General features: G+C 37.4%; 1 protein-coding gene across 6 annotated transcripts in view; it reads left to right on the plus strand.

Moving 5' to 3' along the window:
- The window catches only part of TRPC4 (transient receptor potential cation channel subfamily C member 4), a 157536-nt gene extending 137791 nt beyond the window's left edge, over positions 1–19745 (plus strand). Inside the window, exons 6-11 of one of the 6 annotated variants that reach the window (XM_029209974.1) lie at positions 2437–2632; positions 6254–6448; positions 17025–17066; positions 17192–17281; positions 18758–18902; positions 19155–19745. In XM_029209974.1, coding sequence (XP_029065807.1) covers positions 2437–2632; positions 6254–6448; positions 17025–17066; positions 17192–17281; positions 18758–18902; positions 19155–19480 — 994 coding nt within the window. In that variant the 3' untranslated portion in view covers positions 19481–19745. Of the gene's footprint in view, positions 1–2436; positions 2633–6253; positions 6464–17024; positions 17067–17191; positions 17282–18757 lie in introns of all 6 variants that reach the window. The other 5 variants (XM_029209973.1, XM_029209972.1, XM_029209975.1 and 2 more) reach the window with 5 other exon arrangements.
- The last annotated feature ends 1631 nt before the right edge of the window (positions 19746–21376 follow it).

The raw sequence follows: 21376 nt of genomic DNA on the forward strand, positions 1-21376 counted from the left end.
TGGTTAAGTGGAACTATTCTGAAAATCTTACTTCTGATTCATTCAACTGAAAAAATGAAAAGAAAATAAAAATAAGAATGAAATTCAGAGTTAATCATAAAATGTCATCTTGTTTTGAATTTTCTTATTTTCAAATTTTAATTAAATATGCAAATAAATGTTTTGCCAAAGGGTCTGCTAATATCCTAATGATAAGTATTTCTTATTTAGGTAGAAGAAAATCAGAATTATTCAACCATAACAATCCATTTACTCTACATCACTTTTTAATTTGAACATTTAGAAAAGTAACTGTTATGGGATTTATGTGGCAACATTTTATATAATTTATTATATCACTCATGTAACTTCTACTCTCTCTCTGAACTGCTATTGATGTCAGGGAAAAACCTGTTGAATTATATTTGTATATTCACAGTGAGAATATACACTATTTAGAAAGGAAGAACAAAATCATTTCACATTGAATCCAATGACACTGTCATTAATCTTAGAAATTCTCCCTAAAGCTACTGACAATAAAGAACTCATGGCCTTGGGTCAAATTTACTTTTTTTCTGAGAAAGTTTTCAAAGAATACCTTCTAGTGACCTTTGTCTGAGGCCAATGAATTATATTAAACTTTCCCTGATATTGTTAGAATCTGACATCTGGTTGTCCTTTAAGAATATACGGTGAACTCTTCACAAAGTACATCCCTGCCGGCAAGTCAAGGTCTGATTGAGGTTGATCACATTGAAACCTTTATGATAATTTGCCGCATTGAGAGTTGAACAGCGCTAGCAAAATAATTCAGTAAAGAAACCATTACATTTCATATTCTATAATTAAAATTTTATTATACAATTAAAAATATGAAATGGCTTACTTAAAAAAAAAACCCAATTAATTTAAGAAAAGAAATCCTGAACACCAATTAAGGCATCCTTAGTTAGATTCTCCTTGTCATACTGATCAGAAATTCATGGATTGTTTCAAGTAACAGGAGTTTGGTACAAGAATCCAGCCCTTCGATTCTCTGAGCAAGGGTTGATCTTAGCAAGGACAGAGCCTAGAGCAAGACCTGGCTTCGAGAAGAGCAGCAGTTGATGTAGAGCTGGACCATGGGACTTTTTTTCCTCTGAGAACCGATATTAACATGACTTAGCTACTCCATGTGTATTCTCTTCAAGGTTTACTTATTATCTGGCTTATTTATTCTCAATTCTCCGTTTCTTAGCTTGTGCTGTCTCAAACCTTTGGCTTCTCATAATTCCAGTGATCCTAATTCTACATCATAACTCCTGTCATTTCAGTACTTTTTAACAACTACCTCATTCTCTTGATATTTCTAAGGTAAACGTTCACAGAGAGGAAATCTGATAGTTTAAGCTCATCTTTTCACATCAGGTCATACCACTGTCCACTGGCCTCATATGAATTTGCTCTCCTTGGGGCACTTGACCACTGAAATCCCACCTCCTTAGTCGTCATGCCACGTATAAGATACTTTTTGCTTTTGTTTTCACAACATAATTTAAATACAGTATTTTTTAAACCATTTCTCAAAGAATATAAGAGTTCCATTGTCTTTTTATTACATTAAGGTGTTATAATGGTCCTACTGAAACAATTCTTCATTTGGGTTCAGACACTCTTCATCTTATTCCATTTTTGGAGTAAGTTAAGTAATGAAGAAAATGTTCCCTGATATATAAAAAATAGCAAATCTTATTATCTGAGCATTCTGAGACATTTTGTTATCATACAGGATTCACTCTGCAATTTTAATTGTAAATGTGGAAATCCATAATGATAACATTATTTTTAATCCTTCTATAATCAAAAAGGAAAATCAGGTAAAAGAACTTACATTTTTTAAAGACTAAGCCTGCAGATTTATTCTTTATTAACTGTCACTCGGTGCCCTGGGACACAGGTTTGCAAACTTGTTATGAAAAGGACAGGTAGTAAATGTTTTAGGCTTTGTGGGCCGTATGTTCTGTGTTGCAACTACTCACTGCTGCCATTGTAACACAAAAGAAACCATAGACAGTGTATAAGTGAACTGGCATGGTTGTATTTCAATAAAACTTTATGTGCGTTGAAATATGAATTTATATAATTTTCACATGTCACAAAATATCACTCTTCTTTTTTATTTTCCGACCCTTTGAAAAAGTAAAACCCATTCTTAACTTAATGACTATACAAAAACATGCTGTGGGTCCGATTTGTCATCGCTGGCCAGGAAACTAAATAGTTTTCAAAGCTCTTGAGAAAATTAAGTACACATTTGTGCTAGTATAAGGAAACAATTTTCTTTAATTTTTTTTAATTAAGTTTATTTTTAAATTAATCAACTATAACCTCATAGTAATCATGTTCTATCATTCTATCTTATTGTATAATGGTTCTATTAATGTAGCCATTAATGTCATTTTATCTTTATTCTAGGTTATTTGAGACACTCCAGTCCCTGTTTTGGTCAATATTTGGGCTCATCAACTTATATGTGACCAATGTCAAAGCACAGCATGAATTCACCGAGTTTGTTGGTGCCACCATGTTTGGGACATACAACATCATCTCTCTGGTTGTCCTACTTAACATGTTAATAGCTATGATGAATAATTCTTACCAACTTATTGCTGTAAGTTGAATAACTTCCCCCCTAGAATGTGTCGTTCCTAGCTATACTCCATCCTGTTACCATAGGAAATACAATCTATAATTGCTGTTGATAAGACGAATCGGAATTATAATGTAAGTGGCTAATTTGGTATTTCTCAGCACTGTTACCCTACTTGGCTACATACTATTTTAGTCTTTTCATATTACAGATGATTATACTAAATCTATCCCACCAGGCGGTCATTGGCTGTGTCAGACAGCAGGTGAGGTATGGATTATGAACAGGCAGCTCATCTCTAGGAAGTGCCCTTTGGGTTTTACATTGTCTCTGACCATCTAATCTACAATCTTGATATAAGCAAACTCATGCTAGCTTGGCAAGATACAAGAGCTAGCCCAGAGAGGAGTCACAGTGAAAAAGCACAGGATTTTCAGTTTCTTAAAGCCCACACAAAAGTCAGAGAGGAGTAACCCTGAATGCTGTAGCAGAATATACAGTACCATATGTGTTTATTTGAAACTCTAGAATCCAAACAACTTAGCTTATTTATTCATTCATTCAATAAATTCTTATTAAGTGCTTACTCTGTTGCCAGGTACTGTCCTAAGAACTAGAAATATGGCAATGAACAAGAATGGCGAAGTCCTTTACCCCCTACAACTTGCTTACTAGTGATCTGTGTCTATGGCCATTAGCAATAGTGACAAAGCAAACCCATACTGGAATGAAATATATTTCTTAAGTCTTTCTTATGTATACTTTAGACAAGTAGCTTTTTATAAGAATAATTACAGGCTGCCCATTTACTCCATAAATAACTGCAATTATATTGCATCTTTGGATCTATTGCTAATCCTCTGGGGTGTTATTATTGTTATTTTGAGAAGCGGCACTCCTAATTTTAATTATACTGTCTTTATGGAAGCAAGACACCTGTCACAGATGAAAAGCTGCATGAAATATAAGAAGAAACGATTTTTATTTACTGATTCCAAGACTAGAGTATTCCCACTAAATATACTTAGGTCCTAGGAGTTGCGGGTGGATATCTGAATTTGTGGAACTTCACTTAAGCATCTCACAAATCTTAAGCTTTTTAGATAGTCCAGAAATATATATGTATATTTGTTTCAGAAGTTCTGTGTTCCTGTAGTCAACACATTTGCTAAATGTGGATTCTATTTTCCAGACCACCCTTCCAAAAATATTAGAAAGCCTCTAATTATCAAGCTATACACAGAGAAATTGTATATACAATTTGGATCCTATAAAACATTAAATGTATCAATTTCATCAAGAAGAGAACGTTATTCAGGAACCGTGTAATATTTTCTTTTTGCTCCTGTGTGGGGTGTGTCTTTCTAGGTGACTTGTAGAAATGAGAACGATCTTCAAATTTCTATTCTTGTTTAGCCCAAACTCTAAAGCTACTTGAGAGACAGGTGTACCCCCAACATCCTGCATGTGATGCCTCCTTGGAGCATGAACATGCCAAGTATTTGATTTTCACCTGTGCCACAATAGCAAAATTTACCCTGAGGTCTCTCTCTTTTTGTCCTGCTACCCTTAATTCAGAGCTCTAGGATAAAGCATGAAAGAAGAAGAAAATGTAACAGTTGAAAGGCAAAAGCGATCATGCAGACCATGTTCAAAGCCTCCTTCTCACTCACTCTTTTGTTCATAGATCAAATATTTATTGTGCACCTAGTATATGCCAGACATACGCTTGATTTTAGGGATACCCAGTATAATGAAGTCCCTGCCCTCGAGAAAAAATAATATAGGATGGACAAAAATTCAATAAATAATTTCAATATTGAGAAAAGGAATTGGAGAATGTGATAAAAGCACAGAAAAGAGGACTGTAACATGGGCTGGGGAGAGGAGACAGCTGAGATAGATGAGAGTCAGGGCTGGCTCCTAAGAGAGGAAATACCTAAGCTAAGTTTTAAACATTAACTAAGAGTTAGAAGATGGGTAGCAGAGGTGATTATAGTTATCACCAGCCTGGAACTTTTTTTTTTTTGCAGTACGCGGGCCTCTCACTGCTGTGGCCTCTCCCGTTGCGGAGCACAGGCTCCGGACGCGCAGGCTCAGCGGCCATGGCTCACGGGCCCAGCCGCTCCGCGGCATGTGGGATCTTCCTGGACCAGGGCACGAACCCGTGTCCGCCGCATCGGCAGGCGGACTCTCAACCACTGCGCCACCAGGGAAGCCCCAGCCGGGAACTTTTCACCTTCATTTTTTCTAACCACTGTAGATGTTGTTATAGACCCTTTCAGAATCCCAAAGGAAGAGTCTGCTTTGTGACAGCAGTAAGAGAACATACTGAGGTCAGGATAATCCTCAACTTGTGACTCCCTGAGAATGAGAAAGAGCAGAAGCTACTCACAGGCCAACACTTCACCTGCGGGGCTGCCTTTTTATTACCTGAAGCCAGTTCTACTCAGTCCCATTCTCTGTGGCGGCAGCAAACAACATCTGCTTTCCTTCATTAATGCAGAATCTATAAGCTTGTTTAGGAAGAAAGATAGGGAAGGAAGCAGAAATGGGAGAGGAGACACAAGGGGAACCTGTAGCTTCTGTACGTCCATCTATCGATCGTTTGCTAAGCAAAAATGAAGACCATGCATTTTCTAGATACAGTGACTTCTGTTGAAAGCACGAGCTGTCCAGCGTCTAGACTAAAATCCGTATTATTCAGAGTAGAATGTATAAACAACATATGCATTCATCAGCACACAGCAATTTAGGAAGATTAGAATGAAGTATACTCTGATTTCTCCTACTCTAAAACTCGAGTTTTTTTATAATATTAATGGGTTAAAATGAACTATTTTGAATTTGTATGTACGCCTAGTTTCTACCACCTCCTACTTCCCAGATTTTCTGCTTAAATAAGATTTGTGGCTAATTTAAGAAGAGACTGGCTGCCCCATATCTAATTGCCACAAATGTTCCTTAGTTTTTCCAGGAGATTAAAACAACACAGAATTATTAATAAATAATTAGGGGGATGCCTCAGGCTTGTGGGCAACCCCTAGCCATACTCTCACCTGGTACCATTTGGCCAAGGTTACGTGAGGGTTCAGTGCTGTGTCAGATACCCTACTGTACATTTCTTAGAGGAACTTCTCTCTGAGTTTATGCCTGTTGCCTAAAGGTGCACAAGGTTTATTCAAATGGAAACATATCAAGTAAGACTTTTACTGGAAATGCCAGAAGTATGAGCCATGGGCACCTACCTAGGCAGGGTTTCAAGGCCTTTGGTAAGACCTAAAGCCCTGCTTGTGGCCAGAATCTAATGAAACTGAGCTAATGTAAGCCTACAGTGCAGTAAATGAAGAGTCATCTTCAAGTCATAACCAATCTCTGCAGTCTCTTTAACATGGATTCATTGTAAATGTCTGTTTCCTGCAAGTGGGAAGGATGAAAACTGACAAGAGAGTTGTGACTCCTTTCCATGCTAAGCCACTGTCTGAATTTAGGTGACCATCTCTGGGAGTCAGTGTTGCTTTTACAGGCAATTTAATTAACGTTCCAAGAGCCACTCAGAGTCAGGTTACAGGCTCTCTGTGAGGTTTATCTCACCTTATTAATTAAGAAACCTGTCAGCACTTGTCGTGTTTTCCTGTTCAGGACCATGCAGATATAGAATGGAAATTTGCTCGGACAAAGCTTTGGATGAGTTATTTTGAAGAAGGAGGTACCCTGCCTACTCCCTTCAATGTCATCCCAAGCCCCAAGTCTCTCTGGTACCTGATCAAATGGATATGGACACACCTGTGCAAGAAAAAGATGAGAAGAAAGCCAGAAAGTTTTGGAACAATAGGGGTAAGGACACAGCATGTTGGTATTACTGTTTGTTTGGGTTTTTTTTAAATGTGTGCTTGAGTATGCTTGTATTCCTTATTGAATACATTTGCATTTTATTCTTTTTGTTCTCACTGGGTGCATTCGGTGCACATTTATTGCACAGCTACTGTGTCTAAGAAACCGCCTGCTTAGCCATGGTTAACTATGGTTTCACAAACCCATTTCCTCCACTGAGGGCGGTCACTGTTATTTTAATAGGAACCACACTGTACATAGGCCTCTCAAAACCCACTAGTCAAGGCTTGGAGAACTAGTACATTCTCTCTTAGAACCTTAATTTCTAGCTCTATTCAGAATTATAACCTCAGGTTACCTGTGGCATGACTGACTCATTGTCTGTTTCTGTCTCTGGATTGTAAGCGAAAGGATCTGCTTCAGATACCTCACATTCTTAGCGCCTAACCTAGGCCCCCGCACAGAGCGGAGAATGCTTGATAAAAATTTCTCAATTCAGTGATTGAACAAATATTCTAACTTGAAAATGCTGTGCCATGTTCAAGCGCAGTGATTTCAGAATATGTTCAATTGTTCAACATTTTGCTTCTAACTCCCAGTTATACTAAATGCCAAGAAGTTGTGTTTGTAAAAACTATTAGGACTGTTCAGAGCCATGCCCCTGTTATACTGGAAGATTATACTTCCCTGGGACATTTCTTTCATATTGGAAAGCAAGAGTTCAAGCAACTCCAACAGAAAAGGCATGGATTTAAGGCTTTGTTCCAGCCAAACCACTGACCTGTCATTCTTCATTTCTTTCTCACTCAATTTCCTAATTTTCAAAGTTCTCATGTTTTAGAAATTAATACCCTAACATTCATTAGTCACTTGGACCTTCTCAGAGAAATTGCTTTGGAAGTATTCTAATATGCCTTTATATTAGAATCAAGTAATATCAGTTATTTAATTAAAAATTAATTCATTTTTAATTTTATTTAACTTAGTTTATGACTGTTAGTTATGCCCTTAGTGATTCTTCTTTTTCATTAATTTCATTGCCCACCAGGCACTGTTATCAACATCAGATGGGGCTTTCTCTCCTGAAAGTGGCATTGATTGTCCCGTCACCTCTGTAACAATTCTAATTCTAAAGAGAAATTGACTGGCAAGGGAGGATAGCAAACAGAGTGTGGTTAGGAGAGGCAGTTATATTCTTTCCTAGAAACCGTCACTCCATGAACTTGGAAATTGGGTGTCTATCTGATCTTAGAAATGGAAGTCAGATTATGGTGAAGCCTTACCTTGCAATCCTCATACTAATTTATAGAGTTTATCACTGACCTTACAGCAAAATTATTGTACTCCAAGTGTCTTATTTTCCTCTTAAAAAATAAGTTCAATTTATTTAAAAAATATGTTCATAAAATAAATATAATGATTTGGGTTTAATAAGCAATTACTGTACATTTTCCACATGCCAGGAGCTAAGCTAGGAATTAGAGGTGGGAGGAGATATACGAAGGCATGGTTTCCATCCTTGAGGGTATTGTTTTTAACGTGGGGGACACAGATATGACAACATCTTACTATAATACATGTTACATGACATATTTAACATTACCGTATAGTTATAGGCAAGAGGCCATGAGAATGGTGAGAATGGTGAGAATTAATTCATGTTTTCCTTGAGATAAATGGGAAAAGATTGCAGAGATGCCGAACTCTGGCTTACTCCCTTCCATATCACAATATATTTGTCCTTTCTCTCATCTTATTCTTAAATTCTTAAGAAATTTATTTTATCAATCCTTGAAGAGATATTAATTATTAGTACTATCTTATTATGCTTTCTCTCATAGGAGTATTTCAATTGAAAAAGAGTTTCTGGGCACCCAGATAAAAGCCACACGCAAAAGAAATTTGTCTTTAATATTTTAATTTTAGGCAATAGCAGAAGGAATCTTGGGTTTTAAGATGCCATGGAACTTGTAAAAAAAATATAGGGCCCTGCTCTAATATTTTAAGAGCGCCATCTGTGCTGCCACTAAAATAATGGAGGACCACTCTAAGAATTTGACTTCCAACTCTCTCTCCCGTCCCCCAGAATCCTCCCACTGTTGACATATTTTTAGGAGTATATTACCATCATTTCTTACATGCAAAGAGGAGCTTAACATTGACTTGGGCTTTCCTATGAAGACAGTAATTCAAAGGGTAAATGGTATAACTTAAAGAGCTTTCTTTTCTATACATTCCTGGTCAGAAAAACAAGTTTCTTTTTAATGTCTCTGTCTCTAAATTTGAATATTTTGATCCAAGCTGGTGCACAGAAAGGTAATTCACAATTAATTGTGACCTCAAATCACTCCTTCTTCCCTAGCCATATGAATTTTACTAACCTTTGGTAATGGATATTTTTATGCTTTGGGAATTTATGACAAACTAAATCAATATCGTGAGTCACCTCTCTCTTCTCCATTCTCTTCCTACTCTCAATCCTGCCTCTTCTCTGCCAAGTGGAGGCTTGGGTAAAGCACCAACCTAATCAAACTCAGTGCTGTACATTTACCTTTTACCTAGACTGCATTTCCAGAATGAGAAGGACATATTGTGGTATGCATACCCTTACTTGAGTTTTATACATTTAGGTTTTAGATGGAAATAAATAATATGTATTATTTGCAAAGAAAAATGTAAGATAAATAAAAAGTATATTAAGAAGAAGTTTGCAATATTAATGGAGGAGTCAAATGAGAAAATAATTCCAAAAGTGAGTGCTGTGAATGCATTTCAATTTGGTGAATCGACCTGATAGTTCATCGTGTAGACAGATGAAGACAAGGAGATAGACACACATCCATTAACTGAAAGGTGACTTTGAAGTACCACTGGCAGTCACTTTGTATAACGAAGGCACGGCTTAGAAGACGCCATGACACTTCAAAGGGACCTTAGAAATCATTTAGCTCAACTATTTCCTTTAAAAAAGACCTTGTGCAGTGTTTTAGGTGACAGAGCTGGGGAAAAACTCGGGTCTTTTGTTTCCCCATCCCATGTGCGTTTCATTGCCCTCTCGTTTCCCTGAAAACTCTGATGACCTTGCAACGATACCCTCCATGTTGTGTGTCCACCTTTTGATTTTTCTCAACAGCTTTTGCAGATTCCACCACTGTTTTCCACTGCCTCTTAGATTCCTGTATCCCAAAGCCCTTGTCTAACAGGCTGGCCTACCTTCTGCTCTCATTCCAACTTGCTTCACATTTGTGAAGAAGAAAATTAAAGCTGACCTGAAGGTAGAGTTTATACCTCCTTGGAGGCATTTTCTCTAAACCTTCCCACTTGTGCTTCACATACTCTTGTCACCAGCACCTGCCTGAATGTTACCCTGTTGATCCCTCCCTGCAAAGCTGAAGCCAGTGCTCTCAGGGTTACTGATTGGCCACAGTCTGGGAGCCCAACATTGGTGATCTTATCTTGCGATTTATGGATAATAACTGATACAACTAGCTCTGAAAACTCATTAGCTTTTTTTTTTTTTTTAAACTTTGGACTTCCTTTTATGGGTGACTGGGAATCCCAGGTGAATTAAGTTTTCCTTTGGAATGCTTTATGGGAGAAGGCAGAAATGAAGCAGAAATGCTTTATTGAACAACACTTTTATTGCGGGAGCAAGCCCATGATGGAGAGATGCCTTGTTTCTGCGAAATCATGAAAATCCCACCAAAGAGGCAGCATATTGAAAGTACAATCATAAAATAAGCAACATTTTATAGGCTTCTGGTTTTTTATATTACTTGTGGAATTTAAACACATTTTATCAGCAAATACTCTTCTCAGTATTAAAACAGTGGTTCTCAAACTTTAGTGTGTCTTACAATCATCAGGAATTTCCATTTTAACAAGCACTTCCAGCCTGTAACTTTAATTAGAAATTCCTGTTAAAAAAAAGCATTGGTATCTAGCTCAGCTTTTTAAACTAAAAGCCAATGTTTGTACTTGTTGTCCAAGAGGTCTAGATAATTTAAAGTAAAAAGATGTTAATGCAATAAGATCCTGCCAGTGTTTAATTAATATGAATCATTTTTAATGCCATAGACCAGGTTTCCAAATAGAATGCTAAAGTTAATGGGCAATATACTGAACCAAAAAACTACCAGGTCTTTTAACAAAATCATAAAAGAATGGTTTTAACCTCTAGTTTTATGTTTTCCACTTTCTCGTTTTCTCTGGAGCACACAGTGAGGGGAACATGAAACACCATCTCTGTTAGGGCCCCTTAGCATCACTCAACCCTGGGGTCACAGATGGGATACTCATGCCTGACCAGTTGCCACAGAAATACATTCAGTTAAGTCACTGCAAGAGAATTAGGAGCAGTGAATGGACTAACGTCACCTATCATTACTAAAGAAAACATGCTAAGAGTACTTGCCTTTCAGACTTCATGTTTTATCATTATCAAAATGTGTCATCCCTTGATCTTCATGACTTTCCATAGGCCTACCAACAAATCTTACAGATATGACTGTGTCCATCCATGGGTACCTCTAAATCCCTAATTTACTGCTGTAAGATTGGCTGATGGGAACTTTCAATTAAATTTTCTTTCCTAAGTGGGAATCTAGAGGAACAAATTTCTTCTTGCTATTTCCAGAGTGAGATCCTGAATACTTGCTTTGACAAGGCAACCTTCAGCTTCTTATATCATTTATTTTTATATGCTTAGAAAGTATGTTTATAGAGAACAATATGTATAGATTCATCTATAAATGAGCCAAACTACAATCTTTACAGAGGGATCACATCCTGAAATGGCCCCTTGCCTTTTTACTTGTTTTTTTTTAAAAGAAGAGCACAGCAAGCTGCCCCCTTTCAGGGATTCACTGAGCAAAGCAGAGAATAAAAGACATAATTCATGGGCTTAAAATCAGTGATAGACCAAAACCAGAGTGGAAATGAGAGAAAACGCCACTGACAATTGACTGCAGGGAACGAGCTACATGGAGTAAGCCTGACATTCCACATACTGGACCCGGGAAAATGAGAAATAAAGAGTGACAAAATGTCACCATGGATTCCCCAGAGCCCTTTCTTTCATAGCTGCAAAACCCTTCCTGCTCTAAAGCAACCTGACACTTCTATTGAAATGAGAGGTTACCTCTGGGCAGCAAGGCTTCTCACTAGTTGGTCGTTTCCTTTATCATTAGTTCTGTGATCCAAATACTGCCATTGTCTTGTCCTAACAAAGCAGGAGGAACCTGCAAAGAGAGAGATCTGCTAATGTGGTGGGCAGGTGTGCCCAGGGCACCTGTGTTCAAAGCCACCCTGCCAAAGAACCGAGCCAGACTTCCGATATAATTCGTGGAGAAAACTGCCATCTTAAAGTGCACGTCTTCCTCCAAAATATTTTTCCTAGACATCAAGTTAGGGAAGGAAGGTCCCTGATCAGTCACGTGGCTCATTTTTCTTAAACATAACAGAAAATCAACCCAAGTTATTTTAGAAAAAGCTGCCAAATGCAATTCTACAAATTTCTCAGTAACGCTGTAAACATGAACTCATCCACAGAAAATTCTTTATTCCTAACCCAGGTCTATCATGCTATAATTCTACCTCGTTCATTACTTTTTAGTAAAAACAGAGAACCCCTAGTCATTGCAGATCACTTGTCAATCGAAGTTTAACATGTGAATGGCTTGAAAAAATTAAATACCTCTTACCCACTTAGGTATTTTTTAATGAACTGTCCTTCATTATATTACTTTTATAAACACACATTGGTCCATTCTGTTCTTAGTCACTTCCAGTGAGAGTTATAAGATGTAATGCTTTCCCTTATGAGAGTAAATCCTTTCGAAGTGCAGCTGATCTTTACCCAACAAAGAGGTTGCAAACGTACGAGGTATTGTTGGTGGCAGCTCTATTATAAATATTTAACGATGTCACCGGTTGCCAAAAATGATCATTATGTTTATGGCAAAGAGTGCATATATTATGGATTGAATTGTTTCTCCCCCATAAAGATACTTTGAACTCAAAATCCCCAGCACCTCAGAATATGACCTTATTTGGAAACAGGGTCTTTGCAGATGTGATGTGTTAAGATGAGCTCCTATTGGAGGAGAGACCTCATAAGGACATGAACATTTGAAGACCTGGCAACACAGGAAGCACGTCATGTGGTGATGGAGTAGATATTGGAATTGTGCAGGCATAAGCCAAGGAGCACCAGAGATTAACAGATACTAGAAGCTAGGAAGAGGAAAGGCAGGATTCTACTGTGAGTCTTGGAGGGAACATGGAATTGCCAACATCTTGATTTGAGACTTCTGCCTCCAGAAGTGTGAGATAATAAATTTCTGTTGTTTTAAGCCACCCACTTTGTGGTACTTTGCATGGTAGCCCTAGGAAACTAGTACAACACATGCCATGCATTTTGTGGTTAATTTTTATTCAAATAAATGAGGATCCAGTCTGGAAAGGATGCTGACCCACAAACTAAGATGTGTTGGGAGAAAGAGGCAAAGTCATGGGATGCAGAACAGATGTTCTTATACGTCTCTTAGTGTCTACTTGATCAAAAAAGCAAGGAGTTAAGAGTAAATTCTAGCCTGGGATTCTAGGACTGGCACTGCCTTTAGAACACTGTAGTATTTTCATTACTCACTCAACTGTGTGGACCTTGGTTTCCTTGCTTATAAATGAGGCAATGAGACTGGACCAGCTCTTCAGTTCTAATAAGTAACATGTCTGTTCTTAATGCCTACACGTCAGTCATCATGTATTGAAATTTGAAACCCGATCTTGTGTTCCTTGACCTTTGGTAGATTCTGAGAAATTAGATAATTAAATTAATTTTAGTATTAGCCTAAGAAAGCTAATTTAAAATGAAAGGAATATTTTATGCATTCCTAATAGATATATTCACAATTTATCGAAGATTTTATTGTTCATGATGGTTTCCCTTTAGCAATGCCAAGAAATGTGGATTTGTGATTGTACCCACTCTTGTACCTATGCATATAATCCTCAAATCTTTTTCTTTAGTCCTAACCTTCCCCCCAAATATAAAATAGACAGTGGCATCTCCACCTTAATGTCCTTTGTCAGCATGTCCCAAATTGAGTTCTTTATTATTTTTCTAATAGCACCAACATCTCAGCAGCCAGGCTAGAAATCTTAGTCGTGCTCCCACCCCAGCAGCAGGCCTCCAGCTCTGTTTCCCCTCAACAATCCCTGTCCCCCTGGGACTCTTACTGTCCCCTCCTTTCCATTCAGAACCCATAGAATGTACAACACAAAGAGTGAACATAATGTAACTATGGACTTTGGGTGATAGTGATGTGTCATTGTAGATTCATCAGTTGTAACAAATGCACCACTCTGGTTGGGGATGTTGATAGTGGGAGAAGCTAAGAGTGTGTGGCGACAGGGGTTTAAGGGAAATTTCTGTACCATCCCCTACAATTCACAGTGAATCTTGCATTGCTCTAAAAAATAATAAAGTCTTAATAAAACAAAAATAACTGCCTACAGAATTTGTGTTATATCTATCCATATTTACCAGGACCATCCCTTCACCCTATCACTTAAATAAGAATTTCTTATTTACAAATCTCTATTGCCTAGGCTAAAGCATCCAACTCTCTAGCTAAAGAAAATGTTCTTCTCAAGCATGAAATGCCATGCAAATCACTCAAAGATAATTACCCCTAAGTACATTCTTTTACTTTTCCAGAGGCAATCCCAATATGTGTTAAACTATCCACAGGTTTTGTGATTCAAGAATATTTTCTTAAAACATATTTTTTAGGTATGTTAAATCATAATATTAATCACAAAGGGAAAATAATGGAGAAAGGACAGGAACTAACATTAGTTAGTAATAGAAGCCTTAAATCTCTTATCTCATTTAATCTTCAAAATCATTCAGTGAGTTTATCTTTACCTTGCAAAATAAAAAATGTGGAAGGGAGAGGGTCTCAGAGATAAATTCCTCATTCAGGCTTAGTCACCTTCAATCCCAGGTGTTCTTAACATCACACCACATTACCTCCCTGAAAGTAAGAAAATAGCCACAGTTAGCCCTGATAGTAATGGTCAATAAGCATTGGTGAATTCATTGTATTCATTTTTGCTTTCAGTACTCAGAAGATGGTTAACTGCAACCATTCTTATTTTCTTCCTAGGATAGCGAAGTTCGGGTGGCTGATATAATCTCGCAATACTGAAAACTGTTTTGTAGTATGACCATCTAGTTGTGGAAACAAATTGGTTGTCAAAAACAATTAACTATATTAACTTAGCCTTAAACCTGGGCTATGGATATTGAATAAATTTTTACTGTTATCATAGTAAACTTTTTCTATGTTCTTTCCTTCTGCCAGACTATTTTGCTTAAAAAATTTTTTTTCCTAGAAAAATAAACTTGGAATTAGTTTTTAAAGTGTGATCTTTGATCTTTTTATATTTGCATTACAATTTTAAAGTTCATGTATGAGTAAGGTTCTACTGAAGGGAAAACAGTTTGTGCTCATTTTAATACTAAAATGCATCATGATAATTTTCACTTATTATTCATAATTTTCTGATTTTGTCATCCCTAGTTTTAGTTTTGCATTAAGGAAGTTTAAAGTTAACTCATGATTTCAAACTTCTCTCTGCTTAGTTTTTATTGGCTTTTTACAGATTAAACAAGCAAAATGCTATAGAACCCCAAGATAATAAAAATTGAGTCGACTAAATTCTATATTAAATTCAGAGTTTCTATTTACTTAAACCATGGAATACGATCTCCTGTACAATACTTACACTGAGAGTGCTAAAGAAGTTAGCGTACAGATTGCTTTTGTATTTGTGTTCACTTAAAAAAAAGTGGAGGAGACCTGGAAGGCTTGTTTCCTTCCAGAAGTGCTTTTGTCTCGGGTTTCAGCTGATCTGTGTCTAAACAGGAGTCACATACCTCCATCTTGTGGCCCAGTCACAAAATTCCCATGCTCTATTTCTTTCAAGATGTTCTAGTTTTGTATGAAGTTTCAAATTTCCCAGTCTTTTAATTAATACCATAATCATTTGAAAATTTGTTTCTTAAGATTCATGTAATATTGAATGGTATTCCAATCATTAAAAGTGGCCTTTAGAAAGTTAAGCATGGTCTCATCTGTTTCTAAAAGTCACTAATAGTCATGAAACACAAATCCATTCTCATGGCCAGTGAAAAGGCCAATTTCCCCTATTGCCCTAAAGAGAAAAAAAGAGTTTCTTTTGAATTGCTTGATTTTTTATCTAATATCATTTCACAGTGATGTATGCACAGCCCTTTTCAAAATTCCATTTTAACAGCCTATGATTATTTAGTAAAGAACAAGATCAAAAGACTTAATTAAACCCAAGATATGTTATTTTTTTTTTTTTTTTTTTTTTGCTGTACACGGGCCTCTCACTGTTGTGGCCTCTCCCGTTGCGGAGCACAGGCTCCGGACGCGCAGGCTCAGCGCCCATGGCTCACGGGCCCAGCCGCTCTGCGGCATGTGGGATCCTCCCGGACCGGGGCAAGAACCCGTGTCCCCTGCATCGGCAGGCGGACTCTCAACCACTGCGCCACCAGGGAAGCCCGATATGTTATCTCTTCTGCTTTCTCACAATTTACCGAATTCATTCCCTTGTAACAGAAGTATTTTTATTTTACATTACTTTGGCTAGTTTTCTTCCTTAAGAATCAATACTGATATTTATTTGACATGCATAAAATTGGGATTATGATAGCTTTTTTTCTAGTATCTTTAGAATACTAGTGAAATCTGCAAATATATCATTTGCCATTTATTATTTAACTCAATTTATAACGGACATTTTCTAGTCCTTAAACATCTTTCTCCATTTTACGCTCCATAATCATTGCTGTCTGCTAACACCAGCTTGCTCCCAAACCGTTCTGATCTCTTCAAAATGATGGCTCAGAGTCACATTTATTTTTTTTTTTAATCTAATGAACCCTATCTTTGATCAGAACCTTTTATTTTATTTTGTTAAATTCAACCATCTAATTAAAACAGCAATCTCCTCTTAATGTACACCTGCTTGAAATTAAGCGTTGGGGAGTTCACTAACAGTGTTTCTGATTACATGTTTTATATCATGGTTAAATTCTTAATGTTGCTATTGATGAAGATCTTCATATTGTTATAATGCTAGATTTTTACCCATCAAATCATTATTTTTATTTGACATTTATTTTGTATTTGATATGTCCCATCTGCGTCTCTTAGGACCATTTAAAATGATTTGGGATACATACTAAGTATGATTACTTAATTCTTCATCACTTATATTAAATGAACAATCTTGCCATCATCATTAACTTATTCTATGTTAAATGCCATAGGAATTATAACCTTGCCTTTTGTTGTTTTGGTTCATTCATTCTTTTGATTCATATGAAGCATTCTCTTTAGCTATTTATTGTCTGTTGTCCAGTAAAATTCCCACTTTGCAGAAATGAGGGAAATAATATTCTTGATTAAAAGAACCAGGCATTATTTTACAGAATGGTACAATATCACTATAACCAAAAAGTAAATGTCCCTTCCCTTTTCAGAGGCGAGCTGCTGATAATTTAAGAAGACATCACCAATATCAAGTAAGTTATTCTTATATCTTGACACTTACATTAAAATAAAGCACAATCTCCTCTTTGGAACTGACTCAAGAGAAAAATCACATTCATGCACTGAATATCAATTCTCTTGTGTTCAAATGCCTCAGGAAGTTATGAGGAACCTGGTAAAGCGATACGTGGCTGCAATGATTAGAGACGCCAAAACTGAAGAAGGTCTGACTGAGGAAAACTTTAAGGTAACCACTTTCATCTTTGTCGCCAAAAGGCAGATTCCACAGAGCGTGGAACCAGGTGCAGCACGTTTAACACCAGAGCTGGAAACTGGACCACGTGTTCTGAGCAAGCCTGTCTGTCTTCTGATTTTTAAATTCAAGCCCTATTGATTTATATATTAAAAAAAAAAGTGGTAAAATTTCTTTTCAAAATACATTGCTTTCAAACAAACAATCTGAAAGATCGAGGGGACTTATTTGGAGGCAGAGAAAATCCTAGTGCCTCGTGGCATTCTGATTGCTGATCCCAGCCACACTCTACTGAGTGAGCTTTACTTTTAGAAATGTCGGTCTGATTTTTAAACCTGAAACACTTAGTAACCAACGTTCTGAAAACAACGACAGCAAAAACCTTCTTTGTGTTCGGCACGGCTTTGGTAAAAGAAAATTTAAGGTCTGAGCTTAACTGTAGCTTATAAAAGTAGTTTTTCTCCCTGAGTTTTTTTTGTTTTTTTCAATTCTATCACAGAAGAAAGGTAGAATACACGAAGTATATTTGCTCAAATCATGTGTATAAAATGCCTTTGTTAGCCTGCATGAGTTGCTAGAGATTTTGGAAGACTGACTAAAGTCAATAAGATCTCATAGGCAAAAACAATCAAATAAAAAACCCTACAGGAGACCTTTGACAAAGAAAAACAGCAGGCTTAACAGAGAATAAATATAAGCAGCCAGTTAGGTAAGAAGAGAGATAAATTGCAAAACTTAAAGCACAGACTGAAAGTTGGCTAGGATCCAAAACGTTCTTTGCTGCCACACCTCTGAATTTTGGAGTTAAACAATTCCTGATGCTTTGGGAGATGGACTGGTGGCAGGAAGCCACCGCAAGGCAACCAGCAGGTTAGGACTGAGAATTCAGCTGCCCCCAAAGATAAAGGGATGAATCTAGGAAGTGCTGTGTGCTCTGAATCAATTCCCAGGATTTAGTGGCTGATTTTTTTATCCCCAGAGGTTGGGATAAAATCAACTCCAAGGTAATAAACGATTGAAACTAACTGCCAGCTCTTGGAAGGGTAGACTCCACTTTAATTATTTTGTTTTAGGTATCCCCTTGGACAGCAAAATGTCCCTGAGAGAATGTAAGATGACCTGAAAGCAGATTAATATTTTGCAGAGAAAGAATTTGAAACTGTAGTTCCAAAGAAACCCAACATACTCCACCAGAGTGGTGGGAAAGAAAACTCTTCCTGTTTCTTTTTACATCAACCGTAGGAAGTCTATTACTACAGAACTCCGACAGGGAAATTAGGAGATAACAAATAGATACAAGTGCCCCTGAGAGAACTGACAGTTCTAATCAGAACCACAGCAGAGTGGACGCCTAGCTCTCAAAAATGAATGAAGACGTGTCAGATCCATATATGAAACGAGCAGATAATGATTCTCAACGTTTATTTGTTTACGTCACAGACTAATTCCATCGTTTTCCATTTCACTTAGGAACTGAAGCAAGACATTTCTAGCTTCCGCTTTGAAGTCCTGGGGTTACTAAGAGGAAGCAAGCTCTCTACGGTCCAATCTGCTCAGGGCACGAAGGATTCTTCTAACTCCGCAGACTCGGATGAAAAGAGTGATAACGAAGGTAGTAGCAAGGACAGGAAAAAGAACTTTAGCCTCTTCGACTTAACCACCCTGATTCACCCACGATCAGCAGCGATCGCCTCCGAAAGACACACCATCAGCAACGGCTCCGCCCTGGTGGTGCAGGAGCCACCGAGGGAGAAGCAGAGAAAAGTGAATTTTGTGACCGATATCAAAAACTTCGGGCTATTTCATAGACGATCAAAACAACACGCTGCCGAGCAAAATGCAAACCAAATCTTCTCCGTTTCGGAAGAGGTGGCTCGTCAACAAGCTGAAGCACCACTAGAGACAAACATCCAACTGGAATCTCGAGGGTTAGCTTCCCGGGGTGACTTGAACATCCCAGGTCTCAGCGAACAGTGTATATTAGTAGATCATAGAGAAAGAAATACGGATTCCCTGGGTTTACAGGTTGGCAAGAGAGTGTGTTCATTCAAGTCGGAGAAGGTGGTGGTGGAGGACACGGTTCCAATCATACCAAAGGAGAAACATGCAAAGGAAGAGGACTGCAGTGTAGACTATGATGCAAACCTCACAGACATGGTCACCCACGAAGATTACGTGACCACAAGATTGTGATACTTGACAGAGGAAGCATTTCTCATCCATAACACACATTTTCCATAGTGCACTGGGTGGGGGATGTTTAAAGGTGAATGAGCCAATGCAAACGTACACTTTATAGCATTTATCAACTGGGGCCTATTGACATGTCATGTTTAAATAAGGCAAAGGCTATCAAACACCCTGGTTTTGTAGCCCGCTTTTGCTTTCACAATTTGTTTTACAATTTGTTGTTGTTGCTGTTAATAAATAAATGCACCTTGTATTCTTGTTAATAAATAAATGCACCTTGTATTCTTGTACTGTTGCAATAACTTACAGGAAATTTTTAGCTCTCTTTTTCAATTAAAACAAATGTGACTCAATATATCTGCCAGTTGACTCCTATAACAGATATTTTTATATGCAAAAAACAATGTAACTGAAATATTAGAGCTTTTCACAATTTTTTAGGGTCTCTAGAGATTGTTACTCAGCAAGGACTTTTCACTCAGCCCTACAATTTGGCTTTAAAACACAAATATTATTCAATTTTTTTTTAAGAACATGTAAAACATTATCATACACAGTTTAAGCAAACAAGCCTCCTTCTCAGAGTCAAGCTCAGACTTTAAAAATGAAAGTCAGGTATAATTTCTAGAGTTTTATGTTGCCCAGTTTTTCCTTTCAGTAAGTAAAGGAAATGTTCGTCTTAATAAATGTTGATGACTGATGATTTTTTTAAATTAATTTATTCATTTTTTTTTTTTGGCTGTGTTGGGTCTTCGTTTCTGTGCAAGGGCTTTCTCTAGTTACGGCAAGCGGGGGCCACTCTTCATCGCGGTGCGCGGGCCTCTCACTATTGCGGCCTCTCTTGTTGCAGAGCACAGGCTCCAGACGCGCAGGCTCAGTAGTTGCGGCTCACGGGCCCAGTTGCTCCGCGGCATGTGGGATCTTCCTGGACCAGGGCTCGAACCCGTGTCCCCTGCACTGGCAGGCAGATTCTCAACCACTGCGCCACCAGAGAAGCCCACTGATGATTTTTAATGGCATTTTGTCAGAAAATAATTTTTATTTTAATGTTGTTTTTTTTAATGACCTTTTTCAGATTCACCTGCCAATCAGTATAAATATGAGGCTTTGTGAATAAGCGAATTTCAAAAATGTGGCAAAATTTCTAGAAAAGAATAACAATAAATTGGAACAATTTAAGCACCTTAAACAAAGCGAGATGACTGCATGTTCATAACATCCAGATGAAAATGAATTCATTCTAATAATCTAAATCTAAGCAAAGTTAAATCCTATTTTCAATCAGTGCATTTTTGTAATTCAAAAGAAGTACAAAAACCTAGTAGTTTCTTCTTCTTTACCCCAGTGACTGGTATTTCTTTAGAATTAAAATCACCCAAAAATCATTATTAATTTTAACAGTAGGTATAGATATACAGTTTTCCCCATGGGGACAAATCTTCATTGCTTGTTTCTTCTATTGTTTATAAGGTAATTTACCTTATATTATACTCATTCACGGAAAAGGAAGTGTTTTCACCTAATATCAAAAAAGGTGCTGGCAACTTCTTAAAATTTAAATTCTGTAACTTGTATCTACTTAAGCCACCATGGAAATAGAAGTTTCCTCACCACATGCAATAGCATTTATTTCAAATCAACAGAAACATGCTGAGTTTGTTTCATCAAAAATCACCTCCATGGACTAGACAAATCATATATGATTTAGCACTGACCAAAAACTGCGTAGTATTACAAAACCCAGTTTCTGATTGCCGTACATCAAGAATAAGGACTAACAGCAATAGCAATGCCAGCCACTGTCTTATGTGCTATGCGTGTACTAACACACATGTACTGCTCATGACAACCCTCTGAAGTAGCTACTATTCTTATCCCCACTTCTTTGGATGAGGAAAT

The sequence above is a fragment of the Monodon monoceros genome, unplaced genomic scaffold (genome assembly GCF_005190385.1).
Source record: "Monodon monoceros isolate NGI ecotype Baffin Bay Population unplaced genomic scaffold, NGI_Narwhal_1 Super_Scaffold_8, whole genome shotgun sequence".
Taxonomy (NCBI): domain Eukaryota; kingdom Metazoa; phylum Chordata; class Mammalia; order Artiodactyla; family Monodontidae; genus Monodon; species Monodon monoceros.